Here is a 22,288-nt window from a genome sequence, read left to right as displayed (position 1 = left end):
CAGACAAACCAAAGCCTCTTAAACACTGCAAACATCTGAGTAATTTAATTATTTGGCAATAGTTTTAGCAGTCATTACATGTATGCCATAAAGACAAAACCATCTTCAAAAAATGTTTTCTTTGTGCTGTAATTTTTCTGTCTGTCTTTAGAAGGATGCATATGAGGAACCATGCCATACTCGATAAAAATTGTTTTTAAAGATTATGGCCACAGATGTCACATCCCGTTGCATTCTGGGAATGTTAGAGAGTGCAAAACAGTGAACAGAAGAAAGACAAGGGTGATTATAATTTATCATGAGAGAGGCTGCTGCCCCTGATCATATCAAATCAAGACCTGTAAGTAGATTGGATCCTTTTTAGCTTCTGGATAAGGCGTGATCCAGTTTTACTCCCATAGATTTTACAGTTTTGTAGATATTCTTGAAATTTTGGGCCTTTGTCTAAAAACATAGAAAAAATATCAAATACAGCTATTTTCTATTGTTGGTGTGGTTTATCTCTCATTACAAAACAGGTGTTTATGCACACGAAAACCCAAAACAAAGTAATTTGGAAAACTCATGGGTCTTTTCTCTGGTCATTAGTTTTTCTCATATGCATTTAGTTGAGTTTCAGAAACCCCCCAGAACATATAGTAAAGCTTAGGAATTAATAATGATTTTGAGAATGGTATTCCCTCATCACGTCAATGTATGGTAGTAACTGATACCTGCACAGCTAGTAAGGGGCTCATCTTGCAAATGCTGGAGATATATTCTCCATGGAAAGTCAAAAATGAGCAATTGTCCATGCTTTGACAATACTTTGGTTAATGCAGGGATCCTAACCTCAGCACAGATCATTTTTAAATTTTACCTGATCTCAAAGCCTGAATCTGCCATAATCCTACACAGTAGTTGTGTAGTTAAGCGCCCAACATGCCGTGTTGTTAGCAAATATGGTATTCATTTTGTTTTTTTGTTGTTTTTCACTTTGAAACTGTGATAGTTAGTATATTTTTTTTACCATGATGCTCATTAAAACCTGTAACTGTTTCCTCCAACTGTGATGGACTGGAAACATGTCCAGGGCGTACCCTGCCTCTGTTTCATCCCCACTACAATAAAGCTATTTTCTGAAGCTGAAGGAGGAAAATTAAACTAATCTGTCAGGCCAATAACACATAACATTGTTGCATAGATTGTGCCACATAGACGATCTGATGACCGCTCTACTTTGGTAGATTATCAACACATTCTGTTCCTTCACCTCACATTTTGATATTGTTTTTTCAAGCCTGTCACCTGCATTGAGGTGAATACTTGTTAAGAGGCCAAAACAGCTGGCAGCTGCACTGTACGTGACACGATTCTGACCTACGTAAATTGATAAGTGTTTACTCTTCACATGCACTGAGCCCTGTGTCAGCAAACTATCTGAAAATTAATAAGTAATGTCAATTTGTGACAACAACTAACTATCTATAGACAGCATCGCATGATGCATGCACAAGCTAATATGTTGATCAAAGAATTTGGTAAAAATAGCTCTTTTTAAAGCCTTTTGTACTCCCATGTACACTGCCCATTTGTGGCGACAATACAGAAAAGGCAGCATGCAGAAAGTGTATGTAGCATACGACGACGCTATGAAGCTACCACTCAAACTACCTAGATGGAGTAGTGCTAATCATATGTTTGCAAATTTTGTTGTACCCATAGGTCCTGCTGTGCTTAGAAACATTATGTATAGGTGGATGTGTAGGCTGTATCATTCAACAGCATATTTGAAGCTTTAGTAAACCCTGCTCTGAGTACAGTCAGATTTACCTCAAGGTTGTGGAATCAGTGCCGTCATCATTTATTTGTGACTCAGTAAACAGTACCGTGCTCTGCTTTCTCCCCATTTTTTTAGAACCTGCTGTCTTATTTATCTTTTTGTATGTGTTTTTATCTTTCTGATTTTACTCTACTATGGACTAACCTTGAGCCTGGAATAAAGATGATTGATTGATTATCTAAATTAATGTGTGTCTGACCTGCAGGGATCAAGCTGAGGTAATGATCATCTCCCCAAAGAAGGGTCTGAAAGCCTGACCCACAGCTTTCTCCGCCCACCCTTTTCCTAACCAGTCATTGTCATTTTGTCCCTTGTCATCTATCTATTGTATAAACCATGTATGTTGGGGTGTCCAAACTTTTTGGCACGTACTAAATTGTCAAGTCAAAAGCACTCGAAGGCTGAAAAATGAATAAAAGATAATCAATAATTGTGTTGTAATTTTTTTTTTACCTTCCTCTACAAAGTGTGATCATTTTAAGTAGACAAATGAGTCAGAATTTCTGTGGGAATAGGTTGCATAAATAATTGTAGATCCGATTTACCTTATTAAAAGATTATCATCCAGTTTTCAAATTATTTTGGGCTCGATTGTAAAAAAACAAACAAACAGCTGAATTTGTTTTGGTCTAGCAAGATAAGAACAGGATTTATGTCATCATTTCTTTGGAAATACTTGCTTTATTTAGTCAATTTTAATAAATACATTTAAAACTGATTTTAATGCACCATAGTCTCCATTTCAGTCAAGGTCATTGAACAGATGTCCTAATTACTATGAAATTAAAGAGAATGTAAAAAGAGTGGTTAATAAAAGACAAATGCTTCATGTTGTACTTAGCATTTTGAATTGTAAGACTTTATCTTGTCAATTATTTTTGCCCTAAGTAAAAATAAAAGTTGCCATCTGCACCAGCCACCTGTACTGGTGGGCCAAATGTTTCTTGAAAGGTTGTTGGGGGCCACACAAAAGCAGTACAGGGGCCGCACTTTCGACATGCCTGATGTGTGCACAGTATGGTTGAGGATTTTAAGAGGGAAGAAGGGAGGATCATGAGTCTAAAGATAATCGGGTTGTCAGAGAAGCTGAGAGCGTCTACCTATAGAAGAAGAATATAATGGTCCATGGGAGATGAACAACTCAGAGTCTGAGACCAGCGCGTGTGTCTGGGTTTAGTGGATAGGCAAGGCAGTGTTTTGATTTTTCACTCACAGACTGAAGCATGTGAAAGGTGGACAGGCAGGTGGGTGAATCAGGATCAGGGCAGCTGCTTTATTGGAGGAGGGCTTGGAGAGCAGCACAAAATCACAGGAAGATTTCTTCTGAAGGAAAGGAAGCCAAACAGCAGAACAATTAAACTTGGAATGGGTCATGGCTTGTTTCCTGAAAACAGAGGACAAAGTTCAGGTCAGAAGCAAGTATGAGACGATCAGGGTGAAGGAAGGTAGGTAGACCTGATTACCACTCTACTAGACCTAACAATCTGGCGTCTACCTCTGGGTTCCCGCTCCTCCTTAAGGTCCTCCTGATGAGTGTTCAGCTGCAGGATCCTGCCTGCCAGCCACACCCTGTGTAGAGAGGTGAGGGATGAACACAACCTAGCTTCACACAGCTCTGCGAGTATGACATCCGCTGTGTTGTTGTTGGTGCACAACGTTTATTTGTGTCATTATTCAGGAAGCTCAGGACATAAACGGTCTAAACTTCCTCTCCCACACCATCTGTTATAATCCTGCAATGCACTGTCTGAACTCATGAGGGATTGATGTCTCTTTGTGGACTACTGAGCTTTTAAAAAGCACGATTTACTCTAATTAAATCAGAATAAAGCTTTTCTGTATATGGTTAGTAAGAATTGCTAAAATTGCTTCTATTTGCACAATGGAGAATACTGAGATAAAAATTTTGGAAATTGTTTAAACATTTTTCAAATTTACTTACACTCTTTTTTGGTTGGGCTGCCTTTTAAACCGTATGACTTGAGTCAACTATTTTGATGTCCCTTCACATGCGTCTCACAAGATTTGGCTGGAATTTTGGCCGCTTTCTCATGACAGAACTAAAAAAGATTTTCTTGGAGGGTGTCTCTCTCACACACCTTTTTAACTCTGACTTCAAATTTTCAATAGGAAGGCCTCTTTAACCATTGGATTGCCTGACTGATGTCTTGGAAGTTTTTAAAATAGCATGATGCTGCCACCCACTGTCTAAAGAAATTAAGACTTTGCCACGTGTGCATTTGCAAACGATAATCTAGTTTTTAATGTTGCGTTTAGAGTAACAGCTTCTTCCTTGCTGAGTGAACTTTCAGCCCATATTAATACAGGGCTCTTTATGTGGATAGTGTCACCGTGTTATCATCTTCATCTAGCATCTTCTGCAGGTCTTTAGTTTTTTGTTTGTTTGTTTTTGTTTGGGGGGCGGGGGGTGGGGGGTTGTTAAGCACAATCAACAGTAAAACATTTTCATCTGTAGAACACAGAACCTCCTAAATGTTCTTCCTGAACCCTTTGATTGCTGTACTGCATATAATTGAACAGATAAATTGTTTACTTTCTGGCAGTATGGCCAAAGAATGTTTTTCACAGTCAGTTTAGGTTAAAAAAAATCACTGTAGACTTTCCTAGATTTTGAAATTTCAGGAACGCTTTCTACACAATGTGCCTGTTTTGAACAAAACTGCATGGCATTGAATTTTAAAGACATAAAATTCACCTCCTTCCTGTGTCATGTGTTTTTTAAATAAATACACAGAAAACTTTTCATGGGTGGAATTCATACATTGTTTTTTATTTCGTTCAATAGCAGCTTCAGCATCTTCACCCAGGTTTGTTCTGCAGTATAAAAGGGGGAAGTGTCTGTGATGTCCTCATTGAAACAGGAAGAGTGTTTCTGTAGACTGTGTCTGTCTGTTTTTCCATTCAGAATAGGGATCTGATCATTAGAGAGAACCTGAGCATAGTCAACATGTGGAAATTAGGCCGCTGCATAGTAAATGTGTCTGACTGGGAGTCACTTGAGAAGACTGCTTTATGTCACAAGCAGGAGGTCACATCATCCTTCAGGCTGGGAGGGAAGTTTTGAAACAGAACATTGTAACATATGCAACCACAACCATCTATCTCCTTTAAATACACACATGCACTACTCTGTGAGTCTTGGAGTAGATATGGTCTTTTTCCAAGAAGCTAATGGTTAGATTTGTTTATACTTGTATGTGTAGTACTTCCTGAAACCAGATGTTATTAATTCCAAAATCAATCAAATGTAAAACTGCAACATTAGTTTTCGTGTTAGAAATCAGGACTGTGAAATGAAATGCAGTGTTTGCTGCATACAAGTGGAGGAGTTTTAGGACAAAAAAAGCAGTGTGTGTGTGTGTGTGTGTGTGTGTGTGTGTTGTACCGGTAGCTGAGCGAGAACACTTTTTGCTCATTTAAAATGAGCAAACATTAATCATTTTACTAGTAAAGTGAGGAGTTTGATGTAAAGTGAGAACCTTTTGTTGGGCCTCACTTTTATTCTGGGCTAGGGGTTAGTTTAGGGTTAGGCCATGGAAAGTCTTGAAGATGAATGGAAGTCTATGGAAGACAAGGCACAGTCCTCACCATGTACTTTAAACAAGGTTGGTGTGTGAATTCTTGTACTTGCAGCTGAGCGAGGAAATTTTTTTTAATTATTTTATTAGTAAAGTGAGGACTTTGATGTAAAGTGAGGACCGAAAAAAGGGTCCTCACTTTATTTTTAGGGATATGGTTTAAGACTAAGGTATCAATTAGGTTTAGGGTTAGGTCATAGAAAGGCTTGAAAATGAATGGAAGTCTATCAAAGTTAAGGGACGGTCCTCAAGTTGTACTTTAAAAAAGGTTTTGTATGTATGTGTGTGTTTGTACTTGCTGCTAAGTGATAATGGTTGTTGTGTGGCTGGGGTTAGATTTAGGACTATGGTGTCAGGTAGGGTTAACAATGAATAGAAGTCAATACAAGGCAAGCCAAGGTCCTCAGTAAGGATTTAAAACAAAGGAAGTGTGTGTATGTAAATCAATCCTAAAATTTGGAAGCTTATTTAAATCCCATTTGGCTGGTTACACGATCTGATGAGTCTCAGAAGTGACAGCCATTAGAGATCAAGACAGTGAGGTGCATAAAAGAGTTCCCATACTTTTGGTGGCCATACTCTTCAGGAGGTGGCTGATGAGCTAAGTCTTACAACCTCTCTCATCCAATTATCGTGTTTCATCTTGTTATAAAAAGGCCAACCCTCATCAAAGATGACACTTCCAAGAGATTAAGACAGAACGAAGGAAAACACTTTGATTTTGGGGTGCAGATAGAGAGTCTGTGAGTTTTACGTTCTCTTATCGATTTGTACACAATTTCAGGGATTATTACAACTAACTTATTGGTTGTATTTGGGATTTTGTCTTTCTCACAGAACGCCCAGCTTTGCTGTATTTCTTTTGTGTCATGTCAACACCAGCAGGTCAAGGCAGATGACTGCTCATCCTGACTCTGGTACTGCCGGGTTTTCCTTTTTCTTTTAAATGAGAGTTATCCTCTCTCCACTTCCAGACTGGATTTGGGTCAAAGTAAAACTGAATCTGCTGCTTATGATACTCATACCCCCTTGAACTTTTTCACATTTTGTTACGTTGCAGTCACTGACGCCAATAAGTTCCCTTGCTATTTTAAATGACATACCAACACAAAGTAGGGCCTAACTGTGAAGTGGTACGAAAAAAGGAATATATGGCTTTCAAATTTTGTTTTTAGAAATAAAAATCTAACTTGTTTGCTAAAAGTTTGCTGTGCATATTTATTCAACCTCCTTTACTCTGATACCTTTGAATAAAATCCAAACTAATACTTTTAGAAGCCCCTTGGTAAGTAAATGAAGTCCATGCGTGTGTCTAATAATATCTCAGTATTACACCCTGCAAGCCTGCCAAGACACGGCCGTTCTCCTAAACTGGCAGGGACGGACCACAACAGCATTAGAGAAGAAGCGAAGAAAACAATGGCAACTCTGAATGCAGCTGTAGTGATTCACTAGAGTGACTACAAGGACGTAACTGAAGTCCCCATTAAAGTTTCCCACGAGCCATGCATACAGGAAACACGCTGAAGAAGTTTTTCAGGTCAGTTGAGACTAATATTAGGCGCAGCATCACCGCAGCGAAACAAACGCTGCTGGGGATCTCAGGGTCCACCAGATAATTGGCAGAAGACTTACTCCATGTAGGTGGTCCACAGTTTGCCCTCCTACGGGTCATTGATGAGCGGGTCCCAGGGGAGTCGCAGGCCACCATGTGGAAACCAGCCACCGCCAGCTGGTCACAGCTGTGTGGATGCTTTTCTTCTGCAGGAAAAACAACAGACTTGAGACTGGGGGGTTCACCTTCCAGCAGGACAACAACCCTAAACATACAGTCAGAGCTAGTTAGTCTATGTACAAGCAAATTGATGTGTGGGAATGTCTCAGTTAGTGTTCAGACTTAAATCCAGCTGAGAGGCTGTTATTTTGCAAGAGGGTCCACAAAAATGTCAGTGTCCAGATGTGCAAAGCTTTATAGAGACCGACCCAAAGCATTTGCTGAAACTGCAGCGAAAGCTGGTTCTGAAACGTATTGAATCAGGCACTAAATTAAAATGCTTCCAACAGATTTTACATCTTTATTTAAGACAATGACTATGTATTGTTTCACTTCCACTCAACAATTATGCTCCACCTTGTCTTGTTCTATCGGTAACGATTGTAGGTGTGAACCCGAAATTCAGCCGAACACAGAGTCGCGTTTAAAAGAGGGGTTTATTGTAAATGCTGAATGCAGAAACAGACCAGGAGTTGCAGGTGGAACCAAACTTGAGCAGATGCGGGTGAAGCACACACACATGATCTGAAAACACCACGGCGGCAGAGCACGAGTGAGGTGATGCGACGATGTGGCAGTGAGTGGGAGAGTCAGGCAGGTACATGAAGGCAGGTGAACAGATGACCAGAGGAGACCGTAATTACTGACAGCAGCTGGAGTTGATCTGACTGGAGACTGAGGTGTGGACAGAGCTGATTGGGTGGTGGCAGGTGACAATTGGCTGAGGGGAGTGGAAACTAATTAGTCCAGACCAAGCAAACAAATCCCTCAACCATGACACTATCAAATAATAGCCCAATAACAGCCAAAAAAAAAACAAAACAGAAAACAAAACACTGTAAGCCTTGTTCATTGTCTGTTTGTCTTTTTGCCTTCATTGTGTGTACTCTGGACCAGAGTGGCCAAAAATAAATTTCACCACGGTAAAATGCAGGGACAATAAAGACTCGTTGAATCTTTGAATAAAATGCACAGAACTTGTAATTGTAAAGAATATTAAAAAAGTGAACCTAATGGAACTTGATTAGTCATTTTCTTTGCTGTGCATGTTAAAGTGTTATTAAAGTAAAGTATTGTTAAAATCGAAAATCCTCTCTTGAATGTAGGCTTTTGAAAATGTCATTCGGCACCCATCTTGTCATGTGACACCACAGAAGACAAAATAGATGCTGTTTCGGAGACTGGCCACTAGATGTCAGTGTGAGCCAAATAATAAAAGGGACCAGCTCCCTAACAATAAAAAAAAAAATAACTAAATGTTTATTAAGGGTGAAGAATGCAACAGGTAAATTATCAGTCAGGTGCAATAGATGGACATTTAGAAATGTAATATACTCTATTTTTGTTTAAAATACATCAACGTAAAATAGGTTTAATCAAACATGTTTCTACTTTTTCTGTCAATAGTCTTTTTCTAGAAACAAATGGCAAATGACTTCTTTCTGTATCGCCTTCTCTCTGCAAAATCTTCTCCACTCTCACGCTCACATCTTTATTGACTTTAATCACGGGCCAGTGAGCTCTGATTTAGTGCTTCTGTGTCTCGTATTTGTCCTGCGTAAACTCATAAAGAAGCCGGCCTTCTCTGCTGAAGGTGGATCTGTTTCTCGTGTCTCCCTAAAGAACATTTGGAAAACCTTTTCATATCTAACCTTTAAGATAGGGACCACCTGCACCTTGCGTTAAAAAGTATTGAAGATGATGCCATCGGTTGTCATTCGCATTAAACTGTAAATTTGGTTTGGGGATATGAACATAGATAGCTCTGTGCACTTTAGCGGTAGATCAAAGGGAGGTTTGTTTCAATGTCGCAGACATGGCCAAAAGCAAAAAAGAGACCAAAAGCAGAACTTAGTTTAATTATGTCTCAGGCTCTGCTAGGTTGGAACCAAGCCAATGTTAAGCCTTTTGGTGGTCTGACTCTGAGTAATCTTTTTTCTCCCTGTTCAGATATTTTGGAGACATGAAGCAGTCAGTTCAGTTTAATGTCAACTTTAAAAGTTTAAAAGATGGAGCACAACTACCCGTAAATCTTTTCTTTAAAAAATACTGTGCTTTTTTGGAGAGTATGGAAAATCAAATTTAGTTTTATATCATTCTTGTTGATGTTGCCTACTTTAAAAACAACATTTTTATGTCCCGCAATGACTTTACATATAATAAAGTCAAGCAATATACCACCGTCTGAAGTAAAAGTGCTGCACAATAAATAGGAACGCTTACAAATAGAAGTGTTTCTCAACTTTGAAACTGAATTTTCTTTTTATTGCGCTTTTTAGTTGTTCTATCCCTATGTATTAAGCATTTATAGAGCATTTCAAGAATTGTTTTGAAGTGAGACAACTTTCTTTTAGTTTGTTGGGCTGGGGCTACAGTGACTTGCAGCATTCTTAGAACCCCCCCCCCCCCCCCCCCCCCCCCCAAAAAAAAAAAAAAAGAATAAATAGAAAATAAAAACAGTTATTCTAGGTAACATATATATGTGTTAACTAGAATAACAGAAAGTTGTGTGATGCTTTTGTGGCTTAGAAGCTTTATAGGATGAATATAATTGCAATATTAGTATTAGCTATGCATCAAACATCTACTGTTGATATGTTTTCTCACGATTTACGACAAAACTGTTATACATTTTTGTATGACTATCCATCCACAGGGTCAAACGTCATCCTGCATTCACCTACATCCATAACGCATGATCACTTTAAGCAGCTGAAATTAATGAAATATGCTTTTTTTTACTACTGCGGTTGGGATCAGATTTTTCAAACGTTCAGAACTAAAATACGAACAAACTTCCCCCGTGATGAGTTTCATGCAACATGATCAAAAGTTTCAGAAATGCATCCTCTGGTCCTTTGCTACAGCACTGCAATGCAGAAAGACACTATTAAATGGCAGCAGACATGAACACGTTTTTTTTTTTTTTTTGTTTTTTTTTTCAATTTGTTCACTGCTTGATTGCAACAGAGAATCTTAGAATCTTCTGTGCCGCAGGGAACCACCACACAGGAAATATATGGTGTGACGTGAAATTGGGGAGTGGAGGGTCCCTGAATGCAGCACGATGTTTTCACTGAGCTTTCCGCTGAACGGTTAATGTCTCTGCTGGCCGCCCTGGTTCCTCCTCCTCCCACTGACAGAAGCCAGCCACTATAAACATTACTGTCCACGGCGGATCCTCCCCTACTGTCCCTCCTGAGGTCCACAGCAGCAGCAGCAGCAGCAGCAGCAGGGACCCCTGTCCGGAGAGGGAGGCGAAGATATGGCGCAAAGTTCAACTTTCCCTGACGTGGTGGAGCTCAACGTGGGCGGCCAGGTGTACGTGACCCGCTTCGACACGCTCACCGCGGTGCCCAACTCTCTGCTGTGGGTGAAGTTCATGCAGAACACCCCGGCCGCCCTGCCCAAAGACAGCAAGGGCCGCTTCTTCTTCGACCGGGACGGCTTTCTCTTCCGCTACATCCTGGACTACCTGCGCGACTCGGAGCTCTTCCTGCCGGAGTTCTTCAAGGAGAGAAAGCGGCTGCAGAGGGAGGCGGACTACTTCCAGCTGCCGGAGCTGTCGAGGCGGCTGGCGGCGCCCAGCAAAGACAGCTCCTCCGCGGAGGACAGCGGGGAGCCGGAGGAGGCAGAGCTCCCCAGCCCCGTCACCCCCTCCTCCTCGCCAGACAGACCTCCGCGCTCCCCGGGGGGCTGCTCCGGCTACATCACCATCGGCTACAGGGGCACCTACACCATCGGCAGAGACATCCAGGCGGACGCCAAGTTCCGCCGGGTCGCCCGGATCACCGTGTGCGGCAAGATCTCCCTGGCGAAGGAGGTTTTCGGGGAGACCCTGAACGAGAGCCGCGACCCGGACCGGCCGCCGGACAAATACACGGCCCGCTATTACCTGAAGTACAACTTCCTGGAGCAGGCGTTTGACCGGCTGGCGGAGGCCGGCTTCCACATGGTGGCCTGCAGCTCCACCGGGACCTGCTCATACGGCAGCAACGACCCGTCCGAGGACAAACTGTGGACCAGCTACACGGAGTATGTCTTCTCCCGATGAGCTGCCCCCCCCCCCCTCCTAGACCCCCAGCAGCAGCTGCAGCACCAGCAGCAGGGTCTGTAACTTGTTATATAGCTGCAGAAAGTTGATTAATACGGATCCCAGTGCCAGCCAGCTTTGCCTTTAGATTCAGGGTTCTTTGTGATCTGCAGAGTAGGGTCAGGCAGATTCTCTGCCGCAAGAAAACTTCAAACTCCTACATAAATCTCTCCTCTAAAAGCAAAGACAAGCGTGACTTTTTAGATAATATCACTGAGTTATTTTTACACTCTGCTGGCCTTTAGGGCTCTTAGAGGGGCTGGTTTGTTCTTAAATGCACCATTCGGTCCCCCCCACCCCTCTCCAGGGTGGCAGAAATGTAAGGAGCTTTACCCCCAGCCTTCTTCTCATTCTTGGTGTTCTCCTCTTGCGTTGTGATGTAGTGGCGGAGATGCTTTTGAAGAACATATACTCACTAGGATGTGCACCGTAAGCACCCTGGGTCTTCCTGTTGTGTGTTGCCTTATTAGAATTTTTCTATCGTTCTGTGTTGCTTTCATGACACGTCGGCGTGTTTTTTTTTTTTGTGCTATGAGATGCTGTAAAGGTTATTTTATTCAATACACAGCAAATAAAGTGTGATGTTTTAACACTATCCACTCTGTTGTCCATATTGGTTCCTCTTTCTGAGCTTGTTGTGTATTTCCATGAATTAAAATATCCTCAACAAGTGAGTTCCTTTCTGGCAGCTTAGTCGAAAAAGTCAAACGTGTACGTCATGTAGGCTCTTTGCACGCAGGGGAATTTGTTTTGAGCATTTAGTCTGACAGTTAGGGACATAAATTCAGCCCAGTTTCTCAAAGGAAGAAAAAATAATAATAAAAAAATATATATATATATATATATATATATATATATATATATATATATATATATATATATATATATATATATATATATGTGTGTGTGTGTTGTACAAGCCAAATGTCAGCCCATGAAAAGGCATGTCCAGTTACCGTCCAGTATATGAGCTCGATACTCCGTCCGGCCTCCTTTTGCTTTAATTACCCCATGGATGCGGTGGGTATAAAGGTGATCCCTCTGCGTCTCATCTCAGATGTTAAGGATGCCCAGGTTGCTTTAATAACAGCTTTCAGTTTTTCTGCAGTGTGGGAGTCCGGTGTCCTGTTCACAGAACTCCATTCATTCTCACACCAGCAGATTGAATGGCCTCGTCATCATTTAATCCCGAACAACAGCTCAGAAGTCCTTTTTCTATTTCGACCAGATAAGGCGGTTCAGACGTTTGTTGTTCCCGAGTGGCTCAACACGACAGATGTGACAGTTGTTGCAAAACACTTGGATATGTTTGTGTTGTGGTGGCTCCAGAATCACAGACTCCAGCCACAGTTCACGCCTTCTGAATCATCCCGTAGTTCTCAAATGGTCTTTGCTTCTCAGCCCTCCCATTATTGCTGTCCCAGTTACTTGCGTACCACTTTTCTACCTCAAGTCTTCCTTCCACTCAACTTTCCATCAATGTCCTTGGATACGGCGCCCTGCGAGCAGCCAGCTTTTTTTAACGATGCTTAACAGCTTAATGGTCTTCACCCTTATGAGGTCAAAACATATTTCTGTAATTAAAGGTTTGATTCTATAGGAAAGTGAATAATAAGTTTTCATTAGCTGTAGCCATCAAAGTTCACTGGTGTGTTTCACTTGGAATCAATAATTCACTGCGTGTGTAATAATTAATATTTTATTAATTGAATCAGTGAAATTAATAAAGTTTTCAGCGCCATCTTAGTCCACGTCGATGCACAAAATAATTTACTCCTACACTGATCTAGCCATACCGCATCGTTTTGGCAACCAAGAAAAAGAAATTTCATGCAAGCAGTGATCACTAAACCATAATGCCAGCTAACCATTTGATAATGAAAACATTATCAAGTGGTTATCAAGCTTAGAGAAAACTGAAACGGTCGTGTAGCACTAAATGGTTTAAAGGCCACTAAAACAAGAAGACAGGAAGTTGATGACATGAGTGACAGTTTTACATCTAGATAGAAGTAATCTGGCAACGAAACATCAGTGTTTGTGTTTCCTGTGTTGGCGTTACAGTTGAACCAGCTCATAAAATTGAGAAATTGTCTCAGCGCGAAAGCTTTAGCGATTTTGTGCGTGCTTAGCAGAATTTAAAGCAAGCTGAGAAACGCAAGCCGTCGCCCTTTTAGTTTCTCCCCATCGAGGCTCGTCGGATTCAAGTGATTCATGATGAAAGTCCAGCTAAAGCTTACATCACAGAAGCTACTGAGAAGTTGCTGGCATAAAAATAGAAAAAAGAAAAAGAAAAAAAAAAAACGAGAACTTTGGTTGCTGTTTATCTAAAGCAGCACAATATTGAAGAGGTCTTTTTTATCTCCCCTGGGCAGGAAGTGAGGGGGGTGGGGTGAGGGGGTGGGTGCTCTTTGGCTGACAAGTACAGTAATCAAATGTCTTTTCTCCTCTGGGATCCTAGTGCACAGGTCCAACATATCCCAGGATAAAGTCTAATACAAAAAGGCTTTGTGTGTCAAAGTGAACTCGCATTTATATATATATATATATATATATATATATATATATATATATATATATATATATATATATATATATATATATATATATATATATATGCAAAGTGAGCCATTCACAAAGAAGCATGTGGAGCTGCTTTTTTATGTTCCCTCAGTTTCTGATCGGAAACTTAACAGCAAAGGCGCAAAGACACACGGTTAGTTGTCTAACATCTTTCATGCACATTTACAGTACAGAGGAGCATGACTGCCATGTCCAAAGACGAGACTTTCTATCTGCAGTCAGCTGATGCTGCCATCTGGACAGGAAAAAGGAAGGATGGACCGCAACTCTTCCCCTAATGTCATCTCCAGAAACAGGATATAGTACATGCTATTTTTCCCTAGACTCTACAGAACTAATCTAATTTCGGCTCTCTTATCCAGAATGTATTTATTTTTTTATATTCAGCACTATACGACACGATGCTCTTCATGTTAAAATGTGGAGATAGATGGTTAAGAAACATGCTTCATGGGGTTAATTTGCTCAGTTCGAATTGTCCTGCTTTCTGTGTATGAGCTCCCGAAGCAATACAGAGTTTCTCCTGCAGCCGCCTTCTTCCAATAAAGTCCCTTGTGAAAGAGATTTGAGTCGCTGCCGATAAAACACCTCCCAAACACATTTCACTCACTGCATGCTATTTTCTCTTTCGAAGAAAACTCTTATCACCAAACGCTATTAATGTTCCCACACGCACACACATGCACACACACCTCCGAGAAACACAAAGCGCAGAAGGGCGACAGATGAAGGGAGCCAAATTAGCCAAATTACAGAGCTGCAGATAACGCCAGCCTGCTGGCCTCCTTTATATCAGCCTCCATGCGCTAAATCTTTCACACTTTCCCTCCCAGCCCCTGTCTGGAGCTTGCTGTGACCTGCTTGTGTTTAACTCTGCTAGCCTTCTTCTAATTCCAGCTTCTTCGGTATACAGAGTCGGCACGCTGTTCACACAGAGAGGCATGAATAAATAATTCATTCTCTGTTTGTCTTTGTATAAACAGGTGTGTGGGAGCAGAAAATAAACTGGGACGGATGAATGGCGAATGTGAAAACATTCTCTCATTTCATCTACAATGCCCTTTTTTACAGTCAATGTTCTTTATTAGTATCAAACTCTGTTGTTGCCGTGCAACCCTTGAATTTATAAGGGCAGATTTTCAAGGATCCTGAAAAGCATTAGCATCAAATAAAACAACACAAAGGCACTGTTTTTTGCCATGTTTTTGCCATTACATTTTAGAACCGAAAGCCATAGAATAGCAAAATAACAAGTTAAACACTTGCAAATGATATTTTCAGTTTGAGGACATACGCAAAAGAGTACGCAATGTAACGGAAAGATGCATCCGAGAAAGAGAGAGTGAGAAAATCACATGTTTATACTTTTTTTCTTGCTTGTAAAGGTGGTTGATCCAGCTATATGACCATTTATATATTTCAAGAAGCAGTTCTGCATTACTAATGCATCTTTATTAAAAGTGTAAGCACATCAAAGGTTTAGAAGTTTGGTACCTCTGACCTATGGTTGGATGTATTAATAAGTTACCACAAATGAAGAAGCACCAGTTTGTCCCCAGGATGTTAGGATTGAAGCTCCCAGGACTGGAGCTTGTTTCAACTTGGCTGAAATCGCTCCAAAGCAAACATGAATTTCAATGAAAAGTCCCAGTTTTGCAGAGTATTTTCTTCTTCTCTCGCGCTGCTGTCCCACAATTTCTTATCTTATCACATAAGTTGCTGCTTCTATAAATACTTTTTTTTACGTGGGTGGGTGTAATGCGAGGAGATGTCGTGATACATGAAGGTCCGTCATATCTATCAACTATGTGTGTGTATTCATGTTGCCTATTTACACATATTGTGTGCGTATCGGGTAGGAGAAAAATGTTCCAGTGTGCTGGTGATAAAGAAGTGAGTCAGTTACTTTTAGCCACGTCTCTTCTTTGTCTCGTTTATTTCAATATTTCGCACTTAAAGATCGCCTGAGGTTTTGTGGTTGAAAGTTAAATATATTCGGTCTATGAATACCCCCAAGAAGGTCAATGATTATTACCTTAATTTATCAGAAAATAAATCCAACTTCTGCCACCATGAGAATATGGCAAGCCATGATAGGGAATCTTCATCAGTGCAGACAGAGCATCAGCATAACATATCAAGAGAATAAGTAATGATCTTATGTCATTGCCACGACATTTGCATTGCACAATTCTTCCACATGTACAAGGAGTTATCCAGCAGTCATTAGACAAGAGGTGGCACACACAGGATGCTAGTTCATTACATTTAAAGCGTTTTGAAAAAAAACCTTTGACTTGCTCTTTTGCATGATTGTGAGCTGTATATGTAACATTACCCTGGGGTCACATCATGGTGTATCTAATGTTTCACGGTGCATCTGAGATGTCAGAAGTAGAACCTTTAAATCATGACTCTCTTTGACCTCTCGGATATCATTGTACTACACTTAGGCTCAGGATATGGTTCAAGCTTGCATAGCTAACGCTTATCCTCACCAAAACATTGTACAGATGTACAGGGTAAATCTCTGTCTTTCATGCATAAGTTTAACTTATGTATTGAAGTGTATCCACATACACCCAGATACATTCGTCAGAGTAATAAAATATAGTTTTGGATTCATGGTGTCTATATATATATATATATATATATATATATATATATATATATATATATATATATATATATATATATATATATATATATATATATATATATATATATATATATATATATATATATATATTGACACCCTTGTACAAGAAATTGAAGTTGCATTCATTAATTGTCTTCTATTTATTAACAATGTTGCCAGTTGAGGGGGGCTAGCTCTGGCTGAATCCCCACAGACAGGAACAGGAAATACCCGTTTGATGTTCTCCTAGAAACATGTTCTTGGCCCACAAGCATCCAGAGATTGGCTGTTTTCAGCAAGCGGGAACAAACTACTTGAGGCAACAACTTGGTGTTTGGCCAAAGCACACTCTTTTGAACCACTGCACTCTTGGCATCTCACACAGCTCAAGTCCCCGCTTGTACACTCCCTAAGATTTAAACGGTGCAGGCAATGAGTACAAAAACTGGCTTTTCATTGTATTTAGAGCCTAAAATGCTCCTATTTCTTGAAGATCATAAGAACTTGGACATGAAATGTGATCATTCAGTCAAAAGTATCTTGTACAGGGCTGTGAAAAAGTATTTTCCCCTTACAGTGTTCTTCAGTTTGTGTTTTGTTTTTTTGCCACATCTAAGTTGTTCAGTTCCTCAGATTAGTTTTGATATTGAATAAAGATAAACTGAGTAAATAGAAAAAGCATTAATCAAGTAATGCTTTCACTCATTAAAGAGAAAAACACTATCCAAACCGACCTAGCCCAATGGGGTAAAATAGTTGCCCCCCTCGTTAAATCATGTACTCTTTACAAAGCTGGGCTCAATTTTACAAGCTAAACCCAGGTCTGATCATTACCTGACCTGTCGGTATAATAAGTCATTTAAATAGAACCTCTCGGATGGCTGAAAGGTCTCAAAAAGCAACATATCATGGGAAGAAATTTAAAGAATAGCAGAAAAGAAGTAATTGAGACCTAGCAATCTGGAAAAGAGTACCAAAGCCAAGTCTTCTGGATCACATAGAACCACAGTGACATAGTCAGACTTCACAAGTGGAGAAAACAAGCAGCAGTGGTGACTCTTTCCAGGAGAGGCTGGTCAACCAGCAGAACCTTTTCAAACTTTGATTCTGCTGTAGGACAATGATCCAAGACACTGTAATAAGGACACCTTTGTCTAAAAAACTCAACAAGGATTTGGAGTGGCAAAGCCAAAGTTAGGACTCAAATCCAACTTTTTACGGTGACCTTGTTGGTTTTTTATACTCAAACCCAGAATGGCTGAATGAAAACATTCCTCTGCTCCAGAGGTAGGGCCAAATTGCTCAGTGGCCATGCTAAAGACTCATTGCCAGCTATCGCAAACGTTTGCTGTCAGTTGTTGCTGCCTGGGGGTGGAACAACTTGTCCTTAGGTTTAGGGGCCAATTTCTCTTTCACCAAGGCCCTGGTTGGTTTGGGACACTTTTCCCCTTAACAAATTAACTCCTCATTGGATAAATGCTTGTTGTACTGACTCAATGTAACTTCATCTAATTTTAAAATGAGTTTGATGATCTGAAACATTTAAGTGATGAAAAAGGAAAATAAAGAAATAAATTGAATCACCTGTAGGGAGGTAAACTCTTTGTTCACTGCTCTGTACCCTATACTATGTATACATTCATATTTTGCCAAATTGCTAACTGCAGTTAGTAAACATTAAAGACATGGTGGGCTGTCAATGACATCCATTAAAAATAAGCATTATAACTGACCACTGGCTCTTTTCTGACCGGGCTTTGATCTAACGACAAACATATAATGGAAATCTTGTCATCAGTGGTTTTTGTAAGAGTTTACAATCAGAAGCTTTCAAATGAAAAAAAAAACACATTCTAATTCTTCTAGCATCTTTCCCATACACTTTAATTTCTTTATTTGTACTTGTTTGTTTTAGGGTAAACACTTTGCTGTTTGATTAAAGCATGATAAGTGTCTGGTCATGAAAGACTAATGTAAAGCACACATTCTGTAACAGACCATCACAGCGCAGAGCCTCAGTGCTCGGTTACCACCTGAATGCACCATTAACAGTTTGTGTTTCCAAGCAGTCAAACTATTACTAGCCCATGCTGTTCTTGAATCATTAACATTTCTTTGAACTGGACACGGCTAAGACGTAAATCTCCTTAAGTGCGTCTGTTCTTCTTGTTGTTGTAGTAGTTCTCCAAACTGCACCTGCAACTTCATAAGAAAGGAAACCTCCATCCTCTGTTATCTGCTGTATATCCTCGATTCATCTTGCTCCAGAGGCAGATTTAGCCTCTGCAGTACAAAACTCAAAGCAACATTTTTAAAGTCACAATCCATCGTTCATAAACCTCAGATGCCTGCGAAGCGACACTCTAATCTGTGGGATTTCACTTGTTGGTATCTGTGACACTCAGACGTCTCATTAACTTTTATAGTTTGGGTGTTTGCTTTTTTTTCTACTGTCACAGTGGATTGCTGGAAAACAAATCCCGCCCTTATTCCAGGAATGACAGATTATCTAGCCAGTTTGTGTTTGCGCTGGAGAAAAGGAATTCAGTGAATGTACAAAGAGGCAGAAGTTAATAATACATTCCAGATAAAACCTGATTCCCCCTGGAAATCTGACTTATAGCTTGTTTCGTATTAAAAACCACCATCAATATTGGTGCAAATATTGAGGTTTTTTTTTTAGACTATGATCAGATCTGTTACTGTGTAGCATTTTACGAATTGTTTAACTATATTAGACATGAATCGGTTATTAAGTTAGCTAACAATAGTTTGGTGACATGGGTAAAACAGCCATAGTGTTTGATAATCTCTGGATGCTGTCTTTATTGTTTTGACCATATAAACATGCACTTTGGAAAGAATTGAAAAGCGCCTGTCACTGCAGCCAGGAGGAGGACAAAAGCCGGGTGTCGCTACATACAGACTGGGAACCTCGCCTGTCTCCTGGAAGGACTCTACCTCGGCGTCTCTGACCAAAACCATTTCTGTTTCTGTCTCTCTGCTGTGGGTTTCTTTCTTCTCTTATTGAGGTTGAGGCAGCACATAAATGTCGCCAGTCTCTGCTGAGCTGCTCCCAGCGCCCAGCGGCAGACCGGAGATTGCTGTAGCTCCCAGTGACAAAGCTGAGCTTTGCACTGAGTTGGTGAACTAAAAGGTAAAAGGCTGCCAGCATCAATCAGCTGCAGGGAATAGAGAGGAAGAGAGGGAGCATCCTCCTCCCCTGCTGTTGCTGCAGCAGGCTTCCTTTCACAAGAAGTGCAGCCCCCTTCTCCCTCCCTCTCAAGGCTGTTTAAAAGGGCAAGACGTGAACGATCTAATTCCACCGATTAGCCATCTTATCACCCTCAGTGAGGGTGAGTGGACCTACAGGACTTCGATTAAGGTTGCTTAAATTTTGGCTGTTAAACAGTTTTATGAATTATAAGAGTGTGTAGTTGCAATAGATTTCAAGAGGAAAAATAGTACCCATCCGAAAAGGATCCTGCAGGTTAGACAAGACTCGTACTGCTGGCTCTTAGCTGGCACGCTTTTAGCTTCATTTTGCTGCTTAACATATGCAGTGTCAAAGATGCCCTATGCGCTGTAGCCTTGAATCTTCCCTTTTTGTGGTATTCACTCTCTTTTCTTTATTGGTGTCAGGCCTTCTTGTAATCGAAAGTGGCAACCGAATCTTTCTACAGCTATTTCAACGTTTTTCTAATGGACTTTGGCAGCTTTTTCACAGAAACTATGGAAAACACCAAAGAAACCAGTATGCCAGAGTTTGTCACTCACATGTTTTCCTGTTTTTGCTGTTTTGTCACACTTTAAAAAGTTCAGCTCAAAGTTGAATGTAAAAGATAACCTGAGAAAATTTAAAAAGCTGTCTGCATTTATTAGGCGGTGTAAATATATTGTGAGATACACTTGCACCTATGCCAACAGGGGGATTCTGAAAATGGTACATCACACAATGCAACAGCTCTCAGGCGCTATGGCACTTAGTCGCTTTCAGAGACTGTTCTACTGTGAATTTATTTTCCTCGACACTTTCCTTGCTTTCTGCTGACATTTCAAGTAAAAATGGACAGGAAAAAGGATCTATTTCCAAAGGGGGGAAAAAATGCTCCAGACAATTTAGATGCTATGGTTGCCAAACATTTTTTGAATACCAGACCTCCCGATATTTCTTTGCAGGGTATTTTACTATGTTTAAGAACAATTTTATTGGCAGGCAGTCAGTTCAGTGGTGCAGATAATTCTGCCAAAGCCTGTAAAGAGAAACAGTAACTTTACCTGAACTGTCTTTTTTTTGTGTCAGTTTAACTGCTGGCTTTCCATAAAACCGTCACAATACTGGATGGATTTCTACTTTTGGAAAAACATCAAATGATTGCAAGTCAACACGTAAAAGGAGGCCCCTGTCAGTTAAACATATCTAAAGGTCACAAACCATTTAAGCTTGGCCACAGCACAGCCTCAGTGAGTCAACAAAAACGTTTTTTTGAAAAGCGCTCCCCTTTTGTAACCTGAAAGAGACTAAACATCACATTTAGAAACGATCATAATTCAAGTGGCAGATCGTCTTAACACATTCCACATCAGCCGGCCAGGGTTTCTCTGGAGCTGAGCGTCCAGCGCCGACTGTTTGGGCTCTGGATAATTTTACAGCGATGTTTCCCTCACACGACACGGAGAGCTGCAAGGCACAGTTCAGCCTGCGGTTTCTTCTTCCAGGGACAGCCACACATTGGGTCATGCGCCAAGAGACGGAAAACAAAGGGTTTAGGCCACATTTGCAGCTTTTAATGTCGTCATACATTCCTTTCATAAACACAGCAGCTGCAATAAAAAGTCACTTTTGAAGCATTCTCAGAATCAAGCTGTACACCCCTCCATGAGTGGATGCAAACATGATCCAAGTTGGGGGCTAAACTTGTTAAGAAATCTTTGCAGGGAATTGGCACAAAAAGTCAAATAGAAGAAGATTCTCTATAACATTTATTCGAGAGTTGCCCATGTTAAGATCAGCAGTAGATGGGATGCGGGATTCTCCACAGACGAGGACAAGGGGTTTGACAGAAATCTTTACTGCTTGAGGCCAGTCACACAAACACGTTCTCACAGAATAGTAAAGGGAAGACGTTCTACACACACACACACACACACACACACACACACACACAATAAACATTTATTTTCATCTAATAAACAACTTTGGGTCATCATCAAGTGTCTCCTGCACAAAACAACCAAGTTGAGCTGTCCTATACCCAAAGGAAGTAATGAGCCTTAAATTCTTTAGATTCTTTAGTAAAGACCAAGGTCAAGACTTTCCCACTCAGCAAGAGAAACCGTTAGAAAAGACAAACACACACATATATATATATATATATATATATATATATATATATATATATATATATATATATATATATATATATATATATATATATATATATATATATATATATATATATCCCAGTACTACTTAAAACCACTTGAAAGATTTAAAAACAAACTATGGGTTGGCTACTGCTTTGGGGTTTCCCCATACGTATAAAGCTGGGTAATTATACAGCCTTGACGTTGCATGTGGTTGTCAGCCTTTAACTGAGCATTTCAGGGTAAGTTTGTTTTCCCCAAGCATCAGACATTTAATATCTGGTGAGCTAAAGGCCAAATGAACATCCAACAGTTCAAATGGAAAAATCAATGATTTAATATATAAACAGGATAAAAAGATTTAGTCTGAGTGGGGAAGGCAAGCCATTTCACTCAAAGGAATGTTTTCTAC

General features: G+C 40.3%; 1 protein-coding gene and 1 long non-coding RNA gene across 2 annotated transcripts; one reads left to right on the top strand and one right to left on the bottom strand.

Annotated features, from left to right (window-relative positions):
- Window positions 1-3,002: 3,002 nt before the first annotated feature.
- Window positions 3,003-9,172, bottom strand: LOC118562803. The gene is made up of 4 exons (XR_004930811.1): window positions 7,663-9,172; window positions 7,057-7,182; window positions 3,318-3,391; window positions 3,003-3,206 (listed from the first exon to the last, which is right to left on the bottom strand). It is a non-coding gene; the product is annotated as an uncharacterized LOC118562803 (long non-coding RNA).
- Window positions 9,173-10,221: 1,049 nt separating this feature from the next.
- Window positions 10,222-11,887, top strand: LOC105916353 (BTB/POZ domain-containing protein KCTD12). Its single transcript, XM_012850813.3, has one exon. It carries the CDS (start codon window positions 10,461-10,463, stop codon window positions 11,247-11,249), a length of 789 nt encoding a protein of 262 aa, XP_012706267.1. The 5' UTR covers window positions 10,222-10,460; the 3' UTR covers window positions 11,250-11,887.
- The last annotated feature ends 10,401 nt before the right edge of the window (window positions 11,888-22,288 follow it).

The sequence above is a fragment of the Fundulus heteroclitus genome, chromosome 4, assembly GCF_011125445.2.
Source record: "Fundulus heteroclitus isolate FHET01 chromosome 4, MU-UCD_Fhet_4.1, whole genome shotgun sequence".
Classification (NCBI taxonomy): Eukaryota; Metazoa; Chordata; class Actinopteri; order Cyprinodontiformes; family Fundulidae; genus Fundulus; species Fundulus heteroclitus.
The sequence above is the reverse complement of the archived record's forward strand: the minus strand, read 5'-3'. Positions and strand labels throughout refer to the sequence as shown.

What these genes read in the sequence shown, in the direction of transcription:
- LOC105916353 (XM_012850813.3), top strand. Translation starts at nt 10,461, where the DNA reads ATGGCGCAAAGTTCAACTTTCCCTGACGTGGTGGAGCTCAACGTGGGC.